At 37.2% G+C, this 14953-nt stretch overlaps 1 protein-coding gene and 1 long non-coding RNA gene across 14 annotated transcripts in view; one reads left to right on the top strand and one right to left on the bottom strand.

Annotated features, from left to right (window-relative positions):
• LOC126775413 (cytospin-A-like) overlaps positions 1-14953 on the top strand; it is a 68445-nt gene that overhangs the window by 39012 nt on the left and 14480 nt on the right. For 9 of the 13 annotated variants that reach the window (XM_050497315.1, XM_050497316.1, XM_050497313.1 and 6 more), the window contains 11 exons: positions 8680-9061; positions 9542-9697; positions 10090-10275; positions 10888-11012; positions 11395-11554; positions 12111-12206; positions 12985-13109; positions 13492-13633; positions 13698-13865; positions 14247-14378; positions 14494-14631. In XM_050497315.1, coding sequence (XP_050353272.1) covers positions 8680-9061; positions 9542-9697; positions 10090-10275; positions 10888-11012; positions 11395-11554; positions 12111-12206; positions 12985-13109; positions 13492-13633; positions 13698-13865; positions 14247-14378; positions 14494-14631 — 1810 coding nt within the window. Of the gene's footprint in view, positions 1-8573; positions 9062-9541; positions 9698-10089; positions 10276-10887; positions 11013-11394; positions 11555-12110; positions 12207-12984; positions 13110-13491; positions 13634-13697; positions 13866-14246; positions 14379-14493; positions 14632-14953 lie in introns of all 13 variants that reach the window. The other 4 variants (XM_050497320.1, XM_050497321.1, XM_050497322.1 and 1 more) reach the window with 2 other exon arrangements.
• LOC126775502 (uncharacterized) overlaps positions 1-14953 on the bottom strand; it is a 366351-nt gene that overhangs the window by 339066 nt on the left and 12332 nt on the right. The window lies entirely within an intron of this gene.

The following is a 14953-nucleotide window of genomic DNA, read 5'->3' as shown; positions in this document are numbered from 1 at the left end:
TCGCTTTCACGGCTGAACCAATTAATCGACTTTGATGAAATTTGGTATGAAGCAAGCTTGAATCCCGAGGAATGACATGGGATTGTTATTATACTTAATACCAGCCACCTCCCCCCTAATCACGTGCGGAAACTAGTCTATCATAAAGAGAGGGTGAACTAGATGCAGTGGTGGCTTTCGTGGTAAGATAACTATATTTATATACTTTAAGAAGACACGTTAAATAATGACGGGCCGGTTGGCGTGGTTGGTAGACACTTGCCTTTCACGCCGAAGCTTGTGGGTTCGATTCCCACCCAGGACAGATATTTGTGTGCATGAACATATCTGTTTGTCCTGAGTCTGGGTGTAATTTTCTATATAAGTATGTATTTACAAAAGAAAAGTAGTATATGTAATTTATCAGTTGTCTGGTTTCCATAGTACAAGCTCTGCTTAGTTTGGGATCTGATGGCCGTGTGTGAATAATGTCCCAAAATATTATTAATCGTCTGTCTTCATAAATTAAGAATACGAAAAATGTTGTTTTTATTGTTTTCAACTTGAACAAAGCTTAATTGAAGAGCATCATAAATGTAATTTTTTTTTTCACTTTTTCGTATCATCGTATTCATTGATTTGACTTCGTGCTGTCTTACAGAACGATATAGGTTACTAATTAAATCGAGATACTTGATGGAATAAGCTCCAATATGAAGAATATTAAAATGAGATGAGGAAAGGTAGACAATACAATTTTTATTTTTAAATATAATTAAACGATCAAGAAATCTATCCTATAATATATATTGTGATATACAAATTTTGATGAATTTTTGTTTATTTTCAACGCCTTAATCTCAATACTAGCAGTCGTTTTAATTATTTTTTTTTACATTTACTGAGGAAGATTACAGACTATATAACATAAAGTTACTAGTTACGACCCAGCAGGGCGGAGCAGTAACGTTTAAGGGTTGTGAAACCACGCGGAACACTTAATGGTTTTTTTTAATTTTGTTTCTTATTATAATTTGAATGTTTAATTGTTCAAGACTTCCTTGTAAATGAAGGTCATTTTATTATACGTTGCATATATAACATAAAGAATATTATATATCTGGTTAATACTATACAAATAAATAATGAATATGGCGCCGATAAGTCGTATAATCTGCAATGCTCTGGCCCTTCCCGTCTCGGGTTACTCTCCGTCGGTCTAGAATGTATCGTATCGTGTCATTCGTGGTTCAATTGCCTTGTATTATAAAATTTAATTACATTGAAGCTTTTGTATATCATTGATTGTCCAACGAATGAAACATTATGGTGTTAGAAAAAATCTTATGATCCGTCTCACTGAATACTACAATCAAAAATATCTTAATATTTCGTGTGCGATGCTGCCGTGAAATGAAAACATGTAGGCTATAAAAATGAGCTCAATCATAATAATAAAATTTCTGTGGAAATTTGCTTATTTAATTTAAAAATTTGTTAACAAGTCTTGCCCTACGAAAAAAACGAAACATGTGTAAATTAAGAAAGGAACTTCTTTAATTATCATGAAGTTTCGTCAACTCGTCAATAAGTAGCTTGTATTAAGTACTTAATCTTTACCTTAAAGTCTTACGCTGAATATTACCAATGTTTTGTCTTTTATCCCTTTAAAGCTGGCAATATTACATTAAAACAATGAAGTATGAGTGACCGATATTTCATTTATTTATTTTACATTGTAGTTATATACGTAATTATTTTTAAATATCGACAAACATTTGATATTGAGGAATAAAGATTTTAATATACTAACGTCATACACAGACAAACAAATCTTAGACACAGATGCCTCGCGAAATTTTAGTTATAATTTAAAGTTATGCTGCTCTCGAAAATGGCCTTCCGAATGTTTCGATTTGTTATCAAAATACTGTATTTAACATAGAAGCATTCAGTAGTTGAGTAAAAGCCTGTTAATGTCCCACTGCTGGGCTAAGACCTCCTCTCCCTTTTGAGGAGAAGGTTTGGAGCTTCTTCCATCACACTACTCCAATGCGGGTTGGTAGAATTTCAATGAAATTAAAAACATGCAGGTTTTCTCGCGATGTTTTCTTTCACCGACAAGCACGAGATGATTTATAAATACAAATTCAGCACATGAAAATTCAGTGGTGCTTGCCCGGGTTTGAACCCACAATCATCGGTTAAGATTCACGCGGTCTAACCACTAGGCCATCTCGGCTTGTCAGAAGCATTACACTTACTTATTGATAGTTAAATTAGAAACAACCAACGGTTCGAAAAGAAAATACCTAGCCCGTCATCTCCAACGACAAAAGTCATTTGTTCCTTAGCGTGAATAATGATTATATGTGTATATTATGTATTTCCAAACGAACACCGAGCGCAATAGTGGGTCATTACTCAATAAATAATATTAAATTTGATACTTATTTTTATAGTCTTTATTTTTAAAGTATTAAGTACCATATTGGACAGTTATATAACGGTTGTACGCATAGAAATCGAGGTCCCATTTCATAGGTTAGATTTGAAGGTCAGTAATGGCGCCAATCAAACTTAGTGTACGGGTTTTGAATGATGTTTTTGTGTCAAATTATTTTAATGGGTGTTAGTTTTTTTTTTTATCTATATAGGCATTTGCTTAAATAATTTATACAAATCGATTTTTGATTTGTATCGAGATAAGCTTTGTCTTGTCTGTAATGTTAATGTCCGCAAATCTAATCAAAATATAGTGAAGCACTTAAATTGTCATTTCAATAATAGTTGATAGATGGTGTCGATTATACGTAATGGTACCACAGGTTGGCAAAGTGGATTTTACTTAGAAGAAGCAATCAAAACTAAAGTCAAGATTATTATTCAAGTATGCTTTTACGTATATATCACATAGAAATGACATTCGTTTAACCTTTATTTCGTCGTTACCATATACAATTTGTAATAGCGACCCATTGATCTAGACTTTAAAAACTATATATCAATCGCCGCGAGCGATAAAAATAATAAAAAAGTGCAATACAAGCTTCCATATTAGATGTGGCGCGGAGCTACGCGGCCACGGCTGGTCGTTCACCCATTCCTAGCTGAAGGGTGACCACGTGACTCATGTTTATAAGTTGAATATTGGAACGCGATACTTAGTAACATTTAATATTAACATGGTGATTAAAGTTCAACAAATTTAAATTGCATCTTATGGGTCGTGAACAAAATACATGTTTCCTATTTGGTATCAACGTTCTAACGTTGAAATTGAGCGTCTTGGCAGAATAAGCTCCCAACCTTCTCCTCAAACGGAGAGGATACCGTATAATAGCAGTGTGACATTTGCAGTTTGTTTACTTTCGAAGATTTTAAACTAGAGGACTAGACTAATAAAATCATTTGTTTAACATTAAAAAAATAATACTTTAAATTGATGTATAGTCATATCATTAATGGTCACCCTACACGATACCACCAATCGAGGTATGCCATTCAATATTAACGTAAACTTATTAATTCTATGCGAGATTTATACGTATATTGTGTACGATTGAATAATACATTTATCAATATATTTACTACATATTAATATTTACATTAGAGAACTGTTTATAATTCATCTCGTGCTCGGATGGAATACATTTTGAGATTGCATTTGTAGTTTGGAAACTGGATACCGTACCGTACCGTAACAGCCTGTGAATATCCCACTGCTGGGCTAAAGGCCTCCTCTCCTCTTTTTGAGGAGAAGGTTTAGAGCTTATTCCACCACGCTGCTCCAATGCGGGTTGGTAGAATTCACATGTGGCAGAACTTCAGTGAAATTAGACACATGCAGGTTTCCTCACGATGTTTTCCTTCACCGTAAAGCACGAGATGAATTATAATTACAAATTAAGCACATGAAAATTCAGTGGTGCTTGCCCGGGTTTGAACCCACGATCATCGGTTAAGATTCACGCGTTCTTACCACTGGGCCATCTCGGCTTTTTGGAAACTGGATAATCACCAAAATAATGTTGCCAGGCCTTTATCTAGTAGTGGTCGAGAACCCTATAAAGTCTACTGCATATAAATAGTCACGATTCAGTTAATGTACACGATATTGTGAATTGCAAAATTTTGGTCATTAAACATTTACACTGTACTGGTGGTAGGGCTTTGTGCAAGCTCGTCTGGGTAGGTACCACCCATTCATCAGATATTCTACCGCAAAACAGCAGTACTTGTTATTTTTGTGTTTCGGTTATAAGGGTGAGTAAGCCAGTGTAATTACACGCACGAGGGACATAACATCTTAGTTCTCAAGGTTGGTGGCGCATCGGTGATGTAAGCGATGGTTAACATTTCTTACAATGCCAATGTCTATGGGCGTTGGTGACCACTTACCATCAGGTGGCCCATATGCTCCTTGCTATTTTATATAAAAAAAAACTATATTTGATTTATTATACTGTTGAATGTATGTTACGTATAAGACATGTAGGTTTATTTAGTAACTTATACGAACTTCGAACGGCTCTAATAATTAGGATTGATGTGATGTGTATGGTGTTTGGGGATTATCTTTTTGCGTTTCTTTTTCAGCATATACACATATATAGATTAACTTAAAAAGCATAATATTATCTAAATATAAAATAATCAAAATGTTTGAGTCGTTTTCGAGATACACAAATATGTTCATTCAAGATTTATTCTATATATAATCTTATATCTAAGAATTATTCACATTGATGATTGAATTCAGTATATGAAAATCAATATTAAAAAATGATGTAAAATTATAATAATGGTAAAAATCATGCAAGAAGCATTTCACCGTTGAATCACAATACCCATTATACTGGGCTAATGATGAACTATCCCCCCCTCCCCTCCACGTCACCAGCAGGACAAGGCAATACGGGTGTTATATGTTTTGGAAGTTTTTATTTGATTCAGTATTATGACAAATCATATATTTTGATTTATTCTTAACATAAGACATTATATGTATAGTCAGTAGTGGAACTTCAATAGCCTGAATTTACGATATAAAAACTAAATCTAAGTTTTGCTATTACATTCACAATTGGATCTTATAAGTACTTCGACAAGTTATATACGATTTAAGGATTTATATCTCAAAAAAATAATACAATTCACTTTAAATATTTGGAATAAACAATATTAACATATTTAAATATTATATATACAACACACGGGCGGTACACAAAAAGAAAGAACAACAAATTAAACTTTTCACTTAAAATAATGTGGGACGAAACCGAGATGAAATATTACGTATCGTTTACAGTAACAGTCTCTTCCCCACTTAACCATATAATGCCCTGAACATACATCATATTTAAAATTTTAATATATGTAGTTTATCAAAGACCTTAAACTAGATCTGTAATGGTAGTTTGTAGTACTCAAGTCTAAAATTGTTTTTCAGTAAGGCGAAAACAGCTCAACCCTTTAAACCAATTAATAACTCACATGTACAAAACATAACTCTTATGTACAAAGGTTATACAATTAGTGAGTTTATGGAACATAGCACACCTTGGTAATGAAACAATCGCCACCTGGATATTTCTTTTTATACGGATTTTCTTTTAAGCAATTACAAGGCATATTAAAAAACAAAAACCCGCCGAGTTTCTTTCGCCGGTTCTTGTCAGGCCAGCTCTTTTCCGAACCGATGGTAGTTTCTAATTTGACAATCATTTAATGATTTTGATTTGATTTAATTTGACAAGCTCTTATTTAACCTTATCAGTTAGTTTGATTGGGTCAATTTTGAAACTAAAGCTTAAGTTTCCATTTCATTCAACAAATTGAGCTGAAATTTTGATAGTGGCAATACAATATAGTAAACTAAAGGTAACAGCCTGCCTGTTAATGTCCCACTGCTGGGCTAAGGCCTCCTCTCTTTGAGGAGAAGGTTTGGAGCTTATTCCACCACGCTGCTCCAATGCTGGTTGGTAGAATATACATGTGACAGAATTTCAATGAAATTAGACACATGCAGGTTTCCTCACGATGTTTTCCTTCAACGTCAAGCACGAGATGAATTATAAACACAAATTAAGCATATGAAAATTCAATGTTGCTTGCCCGGGTTTGAACCCACGTATCGTTTATGTTGTAGCAATTCGATAACAATTGATATTTAATGTCTTTGGCTAATTTACAATTTAAAATTTTGTAAGAAAAATGCAATAATCAAATAATGTATCAAATAAATATGATTAAGTGTAGCTATTATAAATCTAATAAGTAAATTTTATGTTTATTATCCGTAATATTTTTTTTTAATACGCACGTCCTTATATAAACCGTTGACGGTAGAGGTCATAATGGTATCGACACGCTGTTATCATAACGGTAACTCTACTTACTATTATATATTATTTATATTTATTCGAGGAAAAAAAATATTGTACATAAATAAATAATTATATTGATAAAATAAAATCTAGGAACAAAACGTGCGTCAATTGTTAACTCTCGTAAAGCGTAGTGTTGTATACGCTAGTTTCCGCAGAAGGCTTCGCTCGGTTGAGGGCTTACGTTACCTTACTTTACCAAACACCAATTGGAAAATACATAAATGTGCCTTGAGGTTGGTGGAGCATGGGTGATGTAAGGATCGGTTAATATTTCTAACAGCGCCAATGACTGTTCATAGACAAAGGCGCGGTGACTACTTACCATCGGGTGTAATATTTGCCCGTCCGCCTACATTTTTATTTTTAATAAACCATTCATGGTATTCTTTTTTGGTGGTAGGGCTTTGTGCAAGCTCGTCTGGGTAGGTACCACCCACTCATCAGATATTCTACCGCAAAACGGCAATACTTGATATTGTTGTGTTCCGGTTTGAAGGGTGAGTGAGCCAGTGTAATTACAGGCACAAGGGACATAAAATCTTAGTTCCCAAGGTTGGTGGCGCATTGGATATGTAAGCGATGGTTGACATTTCTTACAATGCCAATGTCTAAGAGCGTTGGTGACCACTTACCATCAGGTGGCCCATATGCTCGTCCGCCGTCCTATTCTATAAAAAAAAATAAAAAAATTAATGGTATTCGGTCAAACGGTGTCGAATGTATTAATATAAATGAGATATTTATTTTTATACATGTGACTTCTGAGCTATTAATTTGATCATGTATAGTCGAAATTTAATTGTTTCTTATATCCATGTTCTCGGCTAGATATTGTAAGTATTTGTACGGCCAATATGTTTCAATGTCTTTCTGTTGTGCTATCAATGAAACTTGAGCGTGGTTATCCTTGATATGCGGCTTCATATTAATATATATATTCCGTAACAGCCTGTGAATGTCCCAATGCTGGGCTAAAGGCCTTCTCTCTCTTTTTTGAGGAGTATTTAAAAAAAAAAATTTTTTTTATTTTATTTAAAAAATATATATATTAACGAAACCGATATTCATAAATGTTAACATATAAACGTCCTCTTTGAATGTAATAGGTTGCCTGATAATATTAAATAACGGTAAAATCCGAGGGACATAGGGTGTGGTCGGAGGTCATTCCCCTATGTAATAATTGCATACAAGTCGAGGGACAGTTCATGTCTATTATGAAGGGTCTTTGATTTGCTTCGATTTGATAAAACATATTGGTAAACGGTATCTGCATTTGTTATATGTAAATATATTTTTTTTTTATAAAAATAGGCAAAGAAATGGTAGTCGCGGAATGGAAATGTATGTCCGGTTAAAAAAGAATTAAACAATGGAAATGAATGTTGTTTCATACTTGTGAAGTTCAATATTATCGGCATTACTTATAAAAGTTGCTTAGCTGTTGTTTAGTTAAACACAAATTTCTCTCTTTCTGTCATTATTGATTTGACATTCGAAAGAAGAAGACACAGCATCGTTTAACTAATCGCCCAACAAAACAACGCTGTTAATTATATTGTTCGATAATAGAACGCAAAAAAACGCTTCTCGGTCGTGGTTTGCATTAGTTGTGACCGAATTAAATGACAATTTTTTCCTGAATTAATTCTCATATTACAATTTTATCTACAAAATAATATTCGTAGATAATATCATGAATCAATAGCACGTGTGATGCGAAGGTATTAACCGTCGTATTGTCAAGTTATCTGTTATCTGATACGCTGCGATAGGAAGCTATTTTCGTTAAGTAAATAAATGACTGACGTCCTTTCAAAGACGTCTGGGTTACTTGCGATATTGATTTTGTTAGTTGAAACATATTGTAGGAAAACTTACACTGCCTAAGTTTGTATAAAAATAGCGATAACGAATTGTAACAATACATCAGTATACTATACAAAGTTTATAACTATTTCTAAATTGCTTACTTCTAGCTAGGGCTTGTCTTACGCTCTTGGGCATTCGGAGACTAAAAATAAATATCATTACGTTTTTGGCAATTCCGAACAATTCAATGAATCAGAGGCTCATAATTTAAAGTAGGTACACCATGTTTAGCCACGGCCTCTATAAACCTTTTATATGTTAATGTAAAAACGATGCGGTGTTTCCGATAGACGCTAAACAATAGTGATAATAATTCCGATCACACAACAGCCGACGCAGTGACCGTTACGATATGCAAATAGAAACGAAAAGTAAAACGATAACGAATATGATATAAAATAATCAAGATGATGAAGTTCAAATCATTGTTCCGTAGAGGACCAAGTCAGGGGAAGCAGGAGGCGACCCTGAAAGGCGCTCCGTCAGTGTCAAGCCTCGACTCGAAGCACCACAAGGTAGCCCCGGCTAGAGAAAAATCACATAAAATATTCGGATCCAAAGAGAAACTACACAAGGCACATAAAAAGAAGGATTTAGGGAATAACAATGCTGTATTAGAGGATCCTGAATTGAGGGAGGGCTTAGAGTTCGAAGATGGACAGGACAGGGATCATGATTACGGCAGCGCGGAGGAGTTGGGGGTGGGTTCCGTAGATGAGCGGGGCTCCCAAGAGTGCATCAGCCTACCAGTGACGCTGAACGCCGACCACATGCCGGGCTTCCAAGAGGTCGAGCTGAGGCCTAGAGTACCATCTGAGGTAAGTTACGGAACGCTTATTTATTTAAAAACTTTTTTGACTACCACATCGTGTAGCAGGAACAAAAGGCAGACTTAATGCCTGAAGGCATTCTCTACCAGTCAACCTTTAGGCTAAGCAGAAATCCGTGAAGGCGGTTATTAATAATCAAAAATATACATACATACAAATATAACAACAACTATATATATAAACATATGAATATTAGTATATTATAGATGTCATAAGATGAAGAGAACTAGGAACTTACTATTGTCTAAACGAATTTTGACGAGTTGTTGGTTTTTGTTTCATTGTTTTGATATGAACAATAGTTGCTTTATCACACGTACTTTTACCTAAAACGGTCAGAGAAAGTTGAATACGTTTTGTAAGAAGAGAAAACAACTAATAAAAAAATGTGTTAGTGAAAAAAAAAATCTAAATTATAATTGCAATTGAATGTTTGATACACGATATATAGTGTAATGGTGATTTTAGGTATCGCTCACATCAGGAGTTCGTGAATTAGAATCTCTAAGAAGAGAGCTGGAAGCGAGTGCAATGGAGCGGGCTCAACTACAAGCTCGCGTGGACGAGCTGCTGGAACGAGCCAATGAAGCCGATAGATTGCGGGCTGAACTTGAACGACTCAAGGTAACTGACGAAATGACCATTACAACAATAAAAATAATATATACTTAGATAATTAATACCTGTCTTGCAGTCATACTACAATAAACTATTTACATTAACTTACCGTTTCTAACACGCTGATAAAACTCAAATTAATCTAGCTTTAATCTGAATGGTCATTGGTCGGTGGCAGCCGATGACGTAATAGGTGACCAATCAGACGTTCTGATTATAGCCAATTTAGTTAATCATTGACCAACGTTTCAGAAACTGGAGGTAAGCGTAATATAATTATTAGTAAGGTTCACTATTGCAACATAAGATCCTTTTTTGGATAGGTTGTAAAATTTGTATTATTCGATTAGAAACGTTTTAATATTTATTTTCAACATGTGATGTTTTTGTTTACGCAGAATCACGAGTCGGAACGCGAAGCGGCGCTCGAGCGCCTCGCCGACGAGAACGGCGCGTTGCGGGCGCGCCTGCGCGGCGTGGCGCACTCGCCGCTGTCGGACAGCGAGAAGCGCCAGCTGCTGCTCGCGCCGGCGCCGCGCCGCATGCACTCGTCCGCGCCCGCCTCCATCGCGCTGGCGCACAATGTAATTACACCGTGACTTTGAGCTTATAATGCCGCAGATCCTGAGATTCTGCCCCGAGGTTCAAGCCCCAGGTTGAGCCAACAAAATGTATTAGGTTTTTCTGGCAAGGAAATCTTAGTAGGAGAGTGAAACACGTAGGTTCCTGTCAAATTTGCCGTCCCATCAGATAATGAAAGTGAGATAATTAAGAGGCGCGCCTGTGTTTGCGCACCTACTGGTGCACTATAATATATCCCGCGTAATTGACTAGTCTTCCTCGTGAAAGGCCACCGTGGACGAAATGGGTCAGGGCAACATCAGTGTTCTCTGGATATTTACTAATTTCTTCCGAATACTAAATACTAAACTAGACTAAGATGTAGATACCAGAAATATAAAACAACATTTTAAATAGTCTAAAACATTTTAGCGTCGGTATGTAAAGCTAATTGCAGAAGCCAAAAAAAACGTAATTATCTTGCACAGATAAGCGAAACATGTTCGACGGTAATTATGTAAAAAGGCAAACAGGTTTTTTCTCCGCTACCTGGCGTTACTGATTTTGAATGATTACTCGAAATCTAACATAAATATTTTCTTTATTTAAATAATGATATTCGTTTAAAATTTCAGGGCGAAGGAGACAGCGGCGAAGCGAGTACTCCAGAATGGGACAAGCATTCTTCGTCTTCTCTCAGCGAAGTATCCGTCGCTTGTCTACAGGATCGCATCCTGCAAATGGAAGAACACCATTACAGGTAGGAAATACGAAATATGACGCATTTTTTTAATACCATGAAAGTAAATGAGCAGATCAGATGTGCCAACAAATGGTAAGTTTTGCCTAATGTCCAATGACGCTGCAAGGAGTCATACTTACATATACAATTATTATGCTCCTATAAATAGACAAAATATGCCTGTAATTATACTGTCTCTTAACTGGATGCATGGCTGCAGACCAACTCATACTGCTATTCCTCAATAAACAAACATTTCTAAAGGTAGATAAGCAAATTAGAATCACTAAAGATTATTACTTAACCGTTTTGGATAGTTTTAATGTTTTGAATTTTTAGCAGTTTTTGCATATATATAGAATTTTACTGATTATTAACTGTTCCAATTTTTATTTTACAGCACGAGCGAAGAACTTCAAGCAACCCTGGCCGAACTTGCCGATTTGCAATCCCAGTTGGCCGACGCACACGCCGACAATGAAAGGTTGGCCGACGAGAAGCAAGTTTTATTGGAATCTCTGTGCCGGCAAACTGAGAAATTAGAAGATAGTCGAACGAAGGTACGAAACTATGTGAATTTTATTTTGTAAACAATCAGAATTGGTCCTGGCTCTTGATCAGGGAGAGGCAGATAGTTTTTAGCGCCCTCAGGTCGACGCTTTCACTTCATATGAATTGCATACTCTGTAAGTGAAACTTATACTCTGTACTAATATTATAAATGCGTAAATAACTTTGTCTGTCTGTTACGCTTTCACGGCAAGAACACTAAAACCGATTTTGATAAAATGGTATGACGGAAGGCTAGGCTACTTTTTTATAACAACCCCCCCCCCCCCCCCCCAGCATCTCTCCCTCGTACCTAATATGCGAGCGAAACTGCGGATGAACACTAGTGTTATATAAATAATAATTACAATATTTATACACATATAACAACGCTTATGTACCTCTGAAAATAGTTTCTGCCATTTTGGCGCCTGGAGCGATCGCTCCTCTCGCTCTATCCCGGCTATGTGTCTCTATTGATATCGGATTTTATTTCATTTTTTATAAGATCGAAATCTGGAATAATAATAGTGATTTTTTAAAAATAGAACGTTTTTTTTTCTTCAGGTCGATACGTTACAAGAGCTATTGATGAGGGAAGACGTGGAACCCGAGACAGTAGTGTCGGGCGATGTCGACCAACAGCTGTTCGCTGTATTGAAGGTGAGAACGTTAATTTAAGATACTGTAATATAAATGTGTGGTCCTATTGCTGGACAAGAACTGCTTTCTTGTTCTGGAGAGGAATTGTAATAAGACTATTTCACCACTGTTTCACATTTCTTTGTAAAAAGTCGAGATGGCCCAGTGGTACGAACGCGTGAATCTTAACCGATGAACGTGGGTTCAAACCCGGGCAAGCACCTCTGAATTTTCATGTGCTCAATTTCTGTTAATAATTCATCTCGTGCTTTTCGGTGAAGGAAAACATCGTGAGGAAATCTGCATGTGTCTAATTTCATCGAAATTTTGCCACATGTGTATTCCACCCACCCGTATTGGAGCAGCGTGGTGGAATAAGTTCCAAACCTTCTCCTCAAAAAAGGGAGAGGAGGCCTTAGCCCGGCAGTGGGACATTTACAGGCTGATACTTACTATTTCACCACGCTGTTTTATTGTGGGTTAGTGTGATGGTGACAGAATTTGTTTCACGTAATAATATAATATTCAAAAACACGACGACATTTAATAAAGGATTAAAATTAAAAACATAGTATTTTCGGATAAAATTATATGTGGACCTTTCTGTATTCGTATTTATATATGTATATATATTTATGACTATGAAATCCGAAGGTGTGTTCCTTTCCTTGTTGACGTGATTTTCCGAGTAGTTAGTTTGTATTGCAATTGACAATAATACAACTGGGATAATAATATGAAAATTGCATATGTACATATTATTTTATTTCATTAAATTACATTTTTTTTTATTTTAAAGGTGTCCCAAGAAGAGCGGAGACTTCTGCTGAGCAAACAAGAACAGCTCGAGGCCGATCTGAATCAAACGAAAACGACGTTAGAGGAGAAAACCAAAGAAAATGAAACATTGACTGAAAGAATTAGGTGAGAACAGAGTTTGGGTTGTGGATAAATAATATGGATATATATATATGTAACACTTTGCATCGGCGATGTAAGCGATGGTTAACATTTCTTATAATGCTAATTTCTATGGGCGTCGGTGACTTATCATCAGGTGGCCCATATGCTCGTCCGCCTATAGGTAGGCGGAATAATAAAAATAAAAATTAGTTTATAAACACTGTTTAGTGACAGTTTAGTTAAACACTGATTTCTTTCTTTCGGTCATTTCTCATTTGACACTCGAATACATACATACTTTGTATAGGCCGGGGCTCTGCTCGTCAATTTCAAGCTCCTATACACTACTAGCTTATCTCAACGGCACCCACTAGTGACGCGTACGTATTCCGTTGGCGCTCAGGTCGCTGGAGCTGAGCCTGGAGCGCGCCGAGGCCGAGCGCTGCCAGTGGGAGCAGGAGGCGGGCGCGGCGCGCGAGGCGGCCGGCGCGCGGCAGCAGCAGATCGCCACGCTCGGCGACCTGCTGGCGGCGGCGCAGGCGCAGGTACCGGGCGGGCCGCGAGCGGGCGGGGCGTAGCGCGGCCCGGCCTCACTGAGCGTGTGCGCAGCTGGCGGGCGCGGCCGAGGGCGCGGCGGCGGCGGAGGCGGCGGCCACGGCGGCGGCGCGGCGCGAGGCCGACGCGCGCGCGCACGCGCTGGCCGAGCGCCTCGCGCACGCGCAGCGCCAGCTCGACCGCGCGCACTCCGACGCGCGCAAGCTGCACGACGACGCGCTCGTGAGTGTCCCGGCGGCGCGCCCTCTGGGTTTCCACTCGCTTTCCACTTCCGCTGCATACCCAATCCACCCAATTTGAGAGAAACCGTAAAATATGAGCTACGTTTAAATTTTTAAATGGTGTTTCTAATTCTATTATTAGTAAACCATCGAGTATGAATTTGTTAATGATTCTCTTAAACTGAATTAGTCTCTCTCTCTTGAGCCTTTTTTGATTTAATTTGGAGTGTAACGACGGGGCCGACTTATATGCTACCTGTAAAGGTCCCTTAAAAGTACCAGAATAAAAAATAAAAAAAGTAAATAAAAGACTAGGAAAAATGAGTGATTACCACCGGTGTTCTATATTATTCTAAATTTTGGTTGAATTTCAATATAACAGGTATCGAGGAATACCGCCAAATCTACAATATCAGAGTTGGAGTTTCAGCTCGAACAGTTGCGTCAGGAGAAGACTGCTCTTCAGGGAGAACTGCAGACCTTGCAGGAGAATTCTTCAGAATTGCAGATACAAGTAAGTTTCTTGAAAATGTATTTTTGATTCACAAATCGTAATTGCCTTGGATTTTTATTTATAAATATGTTTTTAAATATATATATTTTTTTATATAAAATTTACATATCCTCAGGTACAAGTAGCAACGGACGAAAAATTAGCGTTAATGAGTCGCGCGGGGGAAGCGCTCGCACGAGCGGCCGACCTCGAGCGACAGCTGCAGGACTCGCGCGCGCGACTCGCACAGGTCACGCGCGACAGGGAGAGAGATGTGAGTACAACACGGGAGGGAGCGGGACGAGTATATTTTATTGTGAGAACCGAGCAAAGTGTGTTTGTGTGAGAAAGAGAGAGAGAGAGTACAAAACGAACGGAATGGATATATGTTTATTTTATATGTATTGTGGAAACCAAAGAGATTTTATAATAAATACAATTATACCTAAGTGGGAATGAGATGGATGTGTTGCTGCTGAAAATGTGCCAGAGATGTTCTGCTAATAGCATGATGTAATAATTAATTATTCGATTAAACATTTACTGTGGCTCATATTTATACCTAAGACTTTTGCGATTTTCGGTGAAGTTAGTAT

The sequence above is a fragment of the Nymphalis io genome, chromosome 18 (genome assembly GCF_905147045.1).
Source record: "Nymphalis io chromosome 18, ilAglIoxx1.1, whole genome shotgun sequence".
Classification (NCBI taxonomy): Eukaryota; Metazoa; Arthropoda; class Insecta; order Lepidoptera; family Nymphalidae; genus Nymphalis; species Nymphalis io.
This window is presented reverse-complemented; position numbering and strand designations above follow the sequence as displayed.